Raw genomic sequence first — 11,118 nt, forward strand, 5'->3', positions numbered from 1 at the left:
ATCAGTAACAGTTGAATGCAAAAATGAATTTAAAAATGAATTCCTCTAAAGTCAATAGGATTTCTGCATTTAAATTAAATTCTGTTAAAATACCGGAGTCAGAAAGCTGCAAGTATCTTGGAGTTAGTTTGGATTTTTAAAAAAAACGAAATTCATAGAGCACATTGAGGAAGCGAAGAAAAAGTTAGCAATTCAGTGCAGAAGTGTCAAAATTAAGGAATTATGTTCAAAAAAACTGTCTTACTCCAATACTCCAATTTTATTCTTCAAATATCAAACCAATCATGCAATATGGTGTGTTGATATATGGATGTGTGACCTTCAACCTTTAGTTCTATTGCAAAAAACAATCAGACTCATTTTGTTCCGGAAATACAGAAATTGTTTCTCAATTTTTGAGAAATGCAAGGTCTTCTCTGCTCACAAAATGCATTTTTACGAACCTCTTAAATTTGTATTAAAATAAGTAAACAAAATGCACATAGATACATATCTTAATGAGTTATTTTCTTTTGAATCCCGATCAAACAATTCAAAAAGATCTTTAAAATGGTTGTTGAAAATACCAAAGTGTACACGAAAGATCGAAAGGAATTCAGAGGTGCCAAATTACTTAACATTTTATCGAAAACATTGTGTTACCATCAAACTGTTATTGTTCATTTGTCAGTCTGGTGCACAAGATCAGAGACAACTACATTTTATCGAATTATGAATGAACAAAAAATTCTTCTCCTAATTGCTACTTTGTGCATTTGAAAGACATTCCAGAACGATTAAATTTGCTGTTGTCAAGTTCTGCTAAAGGGGCAAAAAATTTGTCAAAATTTGAAAATTCCATCAACTAAACTGATTATCTTTCACCAGAGAAATTTTTTTTTGAATATTCATATCCAAATGTAAAAAATTAAAGGGCAGTGCTCAGTGATCCAGTCGGATTCGAAAACTGTCCTCTCTGAGTGTACAATAGTTTTATGTGTAATGGCGCTTTTTGATCTTAAACTGGAATTTTTGTCATGTGTTATATGATGTTTATTTATACTCAGATGAATTAATTCTCTCTCTCTCTCTCAATTGAAAGAATTTCGGAGTCCAATGTTAGTGATAATCCGCGTTACTGAATTCTGGAACTGTTAAAACATTTCTGAAATTTAGTAAGAGATAATCGCTGGAAAATATGAAAAAAACACGTTCGACAGACACCTAAAACGACTGAACCATCTGTCATGTGAAAATATCATTTTCTGAATTTACAATTCATGCAAACTTAATCAGCTGAAGATATAGAGAAATTACTAATATATGATATGACTGAAAATTCATTTGGAATACGAAACATGCGATACTAATGAATGGAAATTGAGAATTACTTTGGCCACTGGGCAATTTGTTGCTATGATAGAATTAGAAATAAACTTTCAAATTCTGCGCTTTCTGAAGCTATTGATAAATGTTTGGGATAAACAAAACCATTGTCAAAATAACAGAAAGCCACTCAATTTGAAAACCTGACAACATATATAGCACTTATTTAATCAACTATAGAAATAATCTAAAAGCAATTTATGCGTTGATATGAAAAAATATGACACAAGTTTGGAAAATCAGAGCTCGTCTAATCGAGACGATTACAAAAGTTTGACAAAATTAGAGTGGAACAAAGCAGCACGTAATTCAGGTTCCAATGACCGCGAATGAGGTCCAATGTACATTTGAAGTTTTGTTTTGGCAGTACCGTAATAATATACATACGAATGAGGATTATCATCGTAACAGAAGCCTACAACACTAACACTTTTGCATAAATTTAGCGCCATTTGGATAGCGACGAAGCCTGTCGTCGCTCTGGAATTTTTGTTACCACTACCCGGTACCCTGGATATATTATACAGAGACTCTGTAATTTCTGGGTTGATAATGAGTACATTTTCAGGTCTTATAGGCAACGACAGGGGACTCGAGCGCCAGAAATGGAATACTTCATTGATACTAGAATCGACTAATTTTGCAGCCCATAGAATATCATCTGATTTGTAAGGTACTACAACTACAATCCCAGCACCAAGATATGATTCTGTATCAGCGGGTGCTGATTCCGGGTACACAACCCGAATGTCAGTTTTGGACCCTACTATTGTCTCATACCCTTCGATAGGCGCCATATTCATACGAATTACAATTGGAAAACTATCGATAATTTTACCCAACCTCGCCCCTCTCAAACAGGCCCCCGCTCCCACCACTATACATTCTTGGCACTTGGCTTTAGCTAATACCCTGTTACTCCATGGATTGTGTAATGTCTCCATTGTCTTTCGCAAAACTTTAGCAGGAACCTTGATTCTGCTTTCAAGCATCAAGTAGTCGTCGTGTGAACTATTCCACAAATTTGATAAAGTCGAATTGGTCAAAAATGGCTCAGCCTTGACCACATAGTCAATACTTTTGGTTTTTTCTAATTGGCCTTCAGTCACAGTATTGCACGTTGAAGATTGCATCGAGAGCACAAATGGTCTGGACTTTGGCAAGGTAGAATTGGTTACAAGAGGAATCCTAATGACATTTCCCTTGTAGTTAAGATGCCAAAGAGGTAAACATACCATAACAAAAAGAACAATGATAAATAAAGTAGCAGGTAATTGAGAAGGTTTCGTCATCCCCACCGCAGTAGCTGAGGTTCCAGGGACAGAAGATGTCATTATGTACAAAATATACAGTCGACCCCTACCGAGACAAGTTGCAAATTTACATATAGATTAAATTTGGTTTTAAGAATGAATTTAAAGCTAACAGTAATCAAAAATGGAATTGAAAGCAAAGATTATAAATAATAAATTGGAAGATAGAAACATCTGATGTTAGTTAGATATTTGTAAGCTAGAAAAGATGACAGAGATATTTGTTAATTGGAAAGGATGACAGCAACCGATAGACAATAACGAGAAGCAGCCCAAGCCATACCCTTCACCCAGGGTGATTGCATGATAAACTGAAATACATTCAAGTGTTCAACACAGATACTACTCTCAAATTCAAACAGTTGCAACATAGGTTAGAACTAATTTCTTTACACCTGATAGAATATGACCATCTCATATTGAAATTTTAACAAATACCTTTATTTGCAATGATTACTCCCATCTCTTATTAGGTTATAGAAAATCTTAAAACTGCAAAAACACGCATTAGTTTGATCTCACAGGCTAACCACAACTTTGTCACGAGGAAGAAGAAACATATCCCATAATTCCCTCTAAACGCCGAAATCAGTTATAGTGTAATAACCACCAGCTGGTACGTAGGCTACAGGAACTGCGAATTAATTAAAGCTGCAACGGATAGCATGATAGGTTACAGTTTTGCAGATCGTAGGTTCGACGCCTCCAGGAATTTAAATTTCCGTGCCAGCCCATCTTTTCCGACAGGAGCCCGACAAAGATAACAATAATAGTGGCATCCTACTGACGAAACGCGGCTTGATTTATGATCAGTTTATCTAAATAAATTCAATGGTTTCAGCTTCATCAAATTTCAGCTTCGATGTCTTGCAATAGCACCAAATTCTAACTAGCACCGAGAACCCCAACCAGATATAAAAAGCAGTCAAATTTATTATTTTTGACATAGATGCAAACCAAGAAGGCTCGCGTTTCTCCTGTCTGTGCACAGAACGTTCTGATTACCGAAATTAGTGAAAAGTGAGATTGCTTTAAGCAATTCATTGTACTAGCAAACCAATTGAATATCAAATAGATGTAATGGTTTTGGTATCATAACTCTCTAAACATAATCAATTACAGAAAATATAGTTCAGCAAAAGTACAGCAAAAATTTCAAGAACGCCAGCCATTTTAAGAAAAGATTTTTGCGTTTGGTTTTCTGGTCGAGGCATAAATTGCTTCATGAGCTTAAAATAAACCACAGCATAATGTTGGAGCAGCAATTCCTAGACCACAGTTAGTGTGACCAGGCGGGCAGATCCGCAAATTATATTCACCAAAAGTAACATAACCGAATAACGTCGGGCGAAATGTTCTCAAACGACCGGCGAGCGGTTGGCTTCGTCAGTAGCTAGCCACGGTTTAGTGAGGCTATCTTTAGATTAATTGAAGGGGCGTAAGGTGAACGGAGGGGGGTTCACCGCAGCGTGGGTGCAAGAGTGGGGGGGGGGGGGGGCTGATAAGGGGCGGTGTGTGGGAGGGGGATCAATTTTGAAGAACTGCCCTTCAAACCTTAAGCATAAATCACCAAAACAATTTTGTTAATCGCATACTTGAAGACTAGTGGGCTGAACGCCTCTAAGAGAACATTATGCAAACTGGGCGCCACTTCTTTATACCGTTTCTGAAGACGAAAGTCAGATGGGTCAGACGAAAAACCGGCCAAGCGAAAAATTGCATAATAGACAAACCGGATGAATATATTTATTACAAATTGATTTTGAGAGCAATTAGAAATGATATCCTAAAAGTGCCTGTTAGGTTATTTATGATAAAAAAGCATTTCTACTATAACTCATCGTTCATCAGGATCAGAGATTACGCCACATAACAGCAGCTGAAGTGCGGCATCAACAAAGAGCGAGAGAGAGAGAGAGAGAGATAAAACGTGAACAAGAAAGAGAATGAAAGAGACTTAAACCGACAGAGATAGAGAGAGAGAGAAAGAGAGATTTTCCATAATGCGATTCGACTCCGCAGCTTCTAGTTTTCTAGCCTTGTTAGTAAACAAATCATAGAAAAAAAAACTGAAGAAAAAATTAAAAACAAAAGTTTTCAGATTGCAGTAAAATAAGTTCAAAACCATTTGTTGTCTCAAAAATTCTGACAAGTAACCTATCTCCAAGACCTAAAAAATTTTGTTGGCCATTAATGATTGTGAAAATCAAAAAAGGACAAAAAATATTAAAAACTTTTAGAAACAATTGCAAATTTCAACAAACTGTTGCAAAATATCAAGATATTATTATCTTAAGATTCATTTCATTGTCACAAGAGACTATCCAGTATACCTGTTTCAAGCCTGAAATAGTTTCACTGGCTCAAAGATCCATACACTTGGATTATACAAACCCAAAAAAGTGACTAAAAATTTCAACAATTTCTGAATAAAAAATCTGAATGAAGACTATAAATGTCAAAAAATTGAAATGGAAAAAATTGTGAAAAAACGCTAAAGATGTTAAAATATTGCAAGACATTCCATTACTTCTAGAAACTATAGTAAACTATTTTCAAACCCTGGAGGAAGTTCCTTAGCTCTTGAGGCCCAAAAAACGACAATAATTCAAAAAACTTGCGAAAAAGCAAGTTTTCTAAATAAAATCCTAAAATTTGTGACATTAAAATGTTGAAACTACTCCATGGCCAATAAAAATTTGTCAGTAACTTATTATCAAAGCCTTTAGCAGGTTCGCTATCATTAAACTCCTTATTAAACCCCCACTAGAAACAATGCAGTGACCTTTTATTAAAACCTAGAGGAGGTTCCTTGACACCTAGGGCTAATAAAAATCAAAAATGTCAAAAACTTTAAAAGCTTTAAAAAAATTGCAAAATAGTATAAGTTTGCGTAATTTTAACGAGAGGTTGTTTGTCAGTAGTAACGAGGGTGAGTGCACCGAGGGCTGATGGGTGCGAGGTGTACAGTGGGGTGAGGGTAACAGCGCGGCGGGGGGGGGCAATTGTGGGGGGGGGGGGGGGGTCAACAGTGGAGGGGTCTTCAACCTCTAACAACCGCTCTTCACACCATAAGTATAAGTCTCCAAAACAGTTTGAGCTGAAATAGAGCTGAGAGGCTCTAAGAGCACTTAATGCCCGCTGGGCGCTACCTGTTTATCCCGTTTTTGAGGACGAAAAGTCAAAAGCTTCAGACAAAAAAATGGTCAAGCAAAAAATCGCATAAAAAAGACCGACAGGACTAATATAATTGCTACAAACTTCGTTTGAGAGCAATTAAACATACCATAAGAGAGTCTTAAGTTAAGGGAACGTGTGATGAAGTAGATAAGCGAACAAACAAACCACTGGCGTCGAATGAATTGCTCTCGTAGCGCTTGTAGCTTAAATATGTTTTATGGGTTAAAAACTCGACTCAAACCACTGAGCTCCGGGGTAGCAGTTTGATATCTTAACCACTAGGCAGCTGCAATTACTTTGATTTTATTTCTCACAATCATTTTCTACAACGAACTTTATGTCAGGAGAGCAAATTAGATCACTCAAAAATGAAGTGTGAAAAAGTCACTCAAGAAGTCAAAGAATGTTCTCGAACAAAAGCTCAAAAACGGTCAAGCAAAAAATTTGCATAAGACCAACACGTTTACAATAATTGCTTCAAATTTTGTTCCAGAGCAATTAAAAACTAAATTGCAGAGTTTTCAGATCCGCGCTCAAGACATCCACCTAAATAAGGTTCACGAGAACGATATTGAAGCAGGAAGTGATAGAACCGCCACCGTAAGTTCTGAGGAACACGCTGCCACGCATCCGTGAACCAGATTCTGCCATATGCGAAGCTCATTCCTGAGTCATATCGCCATCATTGAGAATATCTGTCCCAAACGCGGCCCACATAAACATGGGAAAGAACAAAAGGCAGTTAAGAGGCTGATATATTGCCAATCTTCCAACACGGCCAGACTGCACAGAAAAACCTGCCCACTCCATTGCACCTTTTCATCAAAAACGGACGATGTCCCTCCTGGTCAACATAACCAGGAGACCACCAATCACTCATCACGATGTCGATGCAGAAAAGTCGCCGCAAGACAGTCACTTGAGGAAAATCACTCAAAATAGCATCACCATTACTACTCAAGTTAAAACTGTGCCCAGCTGACCAGTGCAGAACGACCAACCGAAAATGCCGCTTAGAATACCAGCCGAAAGTAGCATGTAGAGCAAAACTACAACAACAAAAACTATATTTCAGTTCTGAGTCCTGAAAACGAAGAGACCAAGAGTACAAAATGTAAAGCAAAAGCCAAATAAAAAACTTGCTTTTTTGGTGAAAACTATCAAATTGGCCCACTCGTTTTGAAAACTTCATTAATTAACTTTTATCAGTCACAAAAATGAAGATGACGTTTAGTATTATAGCAAACATAGTTCGTTGCAACAAGTTTTAAGATCTTTTGCCAGTTTAAAGCAAAAAAGAAATTGAATGGTTTTCCGATCGCCGCATAAATTGGCTCATGTGGGCTTTAAATGGGCGTCATTGATGTGATTATATTCCTTGTCGAGGGAAAGTCATCTACGAGCAGATGTCAAGTGCAGCTTGAAACTGTGGCTTACCAATAATTAAACGCTATTGTTTTTTGATTCTAATGTATGAGAGAATTCCAACGATTAAAAAAAGTTAAGAGCAAAAAACTGTTTTCCGATTTCAGGAAATTCCATACGAAGTATTTCCTCTTTAAGATCATTTAATTTATGCGTTCTTAAAGTCTTGTAAAAATCAAGTTACCTGTCTGGTGCATTATAGTGATCAGACAGACACACGATAAAAATTTGGTGTAAATAATTTTGTTCGCATTTTTGATTTGCCCTTCGCCCAGTTCTTTAGCTAGAGCACTCATGAAACCAATTATTAAACTGTCAATTTTGAGTTACTAATACTACTTAAGTTTAACCCAACCTATCAACCTAACAAAATTTCAAGAATTCTTTATCTGACACAATCTCCTTGATAAACAGTATGAATGCCTTTCCTCTTCTTATTCCCATTTGGTACGCTTATTAACTGCACACGCAATTCATTGGCAAAAACAAATAATTTCATAGAGTAAATTGAACTGAAGGAACCCAGCATTTATGAGATTGGAGTTACATATCATAACTAAATAGAAATGCTGAAACAAGACTTGAAACAAGAATAGTAAACATCTAACAAAACAACAACTATCGAGATTCAATCCTAAAACGGCAAAGTCGAACTGATCAATGTTTGAATAACAATTTCAACTAGTTCTTTAATCTAAACACACTAAGTCATCATCTGAATCTTCTTGAGGATTTGCAGCGATTTTTTGGACATCTGCATCAGGTGACACAAGTTCTGTCTGATCAATTTTTAGCTTTTTCGCCTCTGGCTCTAGTCCTGAATTTCCACCATGGCTTTCGTTTAGCTTTCCATCCGAATTATCGTCGTCATCGTCAAGATTTACCAGCTCCGGCCTGTTTCTAGCTGCTTCTGTTTCAACTCCATTGGCTTTAGATTCCTCACTTTTTGAGATTCCATTGTCCACTACTGATCCATTTTGTTCATCTGTTTCCATTTTCTGACCGTTATCGTTTCCTGTTGTCCCATTAGTGGTAGCACCATCAGAACTCGAAGGTGCCTCGATGGCGTCAAGTCCCATGACCTGGAAGTTCTGTTCATCAGCCAAACTACGATCTTCCTCTGATACCTTTTCGCAATGCTGGACTATAATCACTACCGCAAAGTTTTGGAAAAAGTCATCTGCTTTGAGCCTGGTGCCATCTTGGACTTTGAACGACTCCAATGATCTCTCGAGGTTGCCCTCGTTATCTTCCGGATCACTGGACACCAAGATGGTTCCTTTACCGTCATCGAGTTCAACGTCTGGCTCCACCATGCTTAGGGTCTTTTTCAAAACTTTTTCAAGTAGCGACTTGATGAGAAATGTTGAGCAGTTAACTCGTAGAACAACTTCTGGTTTTGAGCTGCACACGTAGCAATTTGGGTTAGGTGAATGGAGCTTCGAAGCGACAAACAGGGTTCCGTACCTTCCACTTGGTTGCTTCTTCAGAAAAACTTGCTTGCACGATTCAAACTTACCCATAATTGCTTTCTTTGCCTCCGTGACCATAAGGCCAGCGACTATTGCGTTGGTAGTGGCAATTGCAGGGATGATGTTGCCAGCCATTGACTTCACATCAAATCTAGATTTCCCTACAATGCTGAAAATGTTGCACCGGATGTTTGCCGCAGCAGCAGTGAAATCCATTACCAAATCATCGTCTTTGTCCCAAGTGAGGTATCCCTCATCCGAAGCCTTCTTTTTTGTTTTCAACTCATTGATGCTTGACCCAAGAACTTTGACCCAGTTTTCCATATTCCACATTTCATTATCAACTAAACCCTGCGGCTTTTCCCATAATTCCCCGGGATCACTAAACTCCAGTGGCTTGGGAGGTGTTCGCTTAAGCCACAAATTCTTCATGGTCAACAGATATTGCACATCTTTGACAAACAATTTTGTGATCAACTCTAACGGATCGTAATCAACAGACGTAGCCCAATCTCGAGTGGAAATTTTGTTCTCATTGCCGTAATCTTTCATCAACTCAGTATTTGAAGTATCTTGATTTTCTTTAGCTTCTTGGTCATTGCTATCTGGCGACACCTCGTTGTCTTCGTCGGGTGCAGTTTCCCCAAACAGCTGGTTAAACAATTGTTTCGCCCACACAATGCAATGAATAGGTTCACTAGGGGTATTTCTTACAGTACATGTAGGATATGTCTTCTCTTTGGCCGGTTTAGCCACACATTCGTAGCATTCTGACTGGCCTTTTTTGATGACGTATGTCTGTCCAAAGAATCCAGAAGTTCCACTTTCGATCAGAGCAACATCAGCCGCTAGGCACAATCTGTTCACGTGATTCCGTGCAGCTCTGTTGTCCAATGCGTTGATGACAATTGCAAATTGTTTGAAAAAAGAAACGTTGTACTTATCACTGATTATGCTTTCGTGGTATGTAGTAATATCACAGTTAGGGTTAAACTTCAAAGCAGACTCTTTGGCAATGACACATTTTGGCTGACCAACATGTTGGCGCTGGAATAGAAATTGTCGATTCAAATTGCTGACTTCAATCGTGTCCAAATCAAACATGTGAATTTTCGTGAAGCCAGATAGAACTAAATTTTTGAGAACCTCACAACCTACGCCACCCGCACCGACCAGCAGCACGGAACACGCTGAAATCTTTTCAGCTTCATTTTCAATTGCAATCCTGCGCTCTTTCAGCTGCGCAATCATGGATGCTTTGTCAAACATATCTGAAACACCAATAGGTATTTAATGTATTGTCAAATGAACCTTTTAAAGTCGGAATTTGATAATATAATCTACTTCTCAAGTAATCAGAATCCGATTAAGCTTTTCGAAGATTTTGGAAGCCAACAATCTTTTTGAGAATCGGACCACAATCATTTTTGAAAAAGATCGAAGTACGAGTGCCCAAATTATTGGACCATTTGACCCAACATTTATTTGTAAAAGGTAAAAATTCCTGGATTGCTTTGTGAAAATCCAACTTCCCGTTCATGACAAAAATTAGGTACGATTCCATCATGTCTAACATCACATGCTCATAGTAAGTAAAGACTATTCATCGATACATACAAGGGGAAAAATAAGAAAAAGCTGTCATTCTTACATATATAACTCATTCTTACATATGTAACGATTATAACTCAATCAGAAACAAGGATATCCAATTCAAAAAGTATTATAAAAAATTAATAGTTATTATCAAACAGCCTGCATCAATTGTCTCAAAACTTGAAACAACAAAAAGCCTCAGACGGAAAAAGCCTCAGACACCCAAGTTCTTAATTAACACATGCCTAAGGAAAAATAGCTCTGACTGAAACATGACTAAGTTTGAATGACAAAGTTGACCTTTTCGACATAGAGTTGCGATATGAGTTCCAGGGGACATCATGTTTGATGTGATAAATTTTTGAAGCTATAGGCGTACATCTATCCGATATGGATTGCACTTTATTCTTTGTCTAAAATCCACCTGATATTGAATAGCGATTTTTGCTGTAGCCACTACAGCAAAAGTTGTTGAGCACAACCAAAATAAAAAACGTAATGAATGCTGCAGGCTCTAACATCCATCTGTTTAATGATAATCACAAGGCTGGTGATTGAAAATTGATTTCATATTCCTATGCTTTGGACATTTTTACCAAGATAATTACCAAAGAACATAAACGAATAAAATTTCCATTGATCAAATAATCAGTAGCTTTTTTATTTCCAATTAAGTAAATGAATCAGTATTAAATGATCATTACTTAATTTAAGTTGACAAATTTAATTAAGCGGTACACTTCAGGGAAAAAGTTTGAAAAGCCTCA

At 37.3% G+C, this 11,118-nt stretch overlaps 2 protein-coding genes across 2 annotated transcripts; both read right to left on the reverse strand.

Annotated features, from left to right (window-relative positions):
- Positions 1–1,237: 1,237 nt before the first annotated feature.
- On the reverse strand, positions 1,238–2,985 carry LOC142335190 (type 2 lactosamine alpha-2,3-sialyltransferase-like). Its single transcript, XM_075383574.1, has one exon. The coding sequence runs from the start codon at positions 2,697–2,699 to the stop codon at positions 1,629–1,631; it is 1,071 nt and encodes a 356-aa protein (XP_075239689.1). The 5' UTR covers positions 2,700–2,985; the 3' UTR covers positions 1,238–1,628.
- A 4,788-nt stretch (positions 2,986–7,773) lies between these two features.
- Positions 7,774–10,022, reverse strand: LOC142358078 (SUMO-activating enzyme subunit 2-like). Its single transcript, XM_075409550.1, has one exon. It carries the CDS (start codon positions 10,004–10,006, stop codon positions 7,973–7,975), a length of 2,034 nt encoding a protein of 677 aa, XP_075265665.1. The 5' UTR covers positions 10,007–10,022; the 3' UTR covers positions 7,774–7,972.
- Positions 10,023–11,118: the final 1,096 nt, after the last annotated feature.

This window comes from Convolutriloba macropyga, chromosome 2, assembly GCF_964194025.1.
Source record: "Convolutriloba macropyga chromosome 2, txConMacr16.3, whole genome shotgun sequence".
NCBI classification, from domain to species: Eukaryota; Metazoa; Xenacoelomorpha; order Acoela; family Convolutidae; genus Convolutriloba; species Convolutriloba macropyga.

What these genes read in the sequence shown, in the direction of transcription:
- LOC142335190 (XM_075383574.1), bottom strand. Translation starts at nt 2,699, where the DNA reads ATGACATCTTCTGTCCCTGGAACCTCAGCTACTGCGGTGGGGATGACG.
- LOC142358078 (XM_075409550.1), bottom strand. Translation starts at nt 10,006, where the DNA reads ATGATTGCGCAGCTGAAAGAGCGCAGGATTGCAATTGAAAATGAAGCT.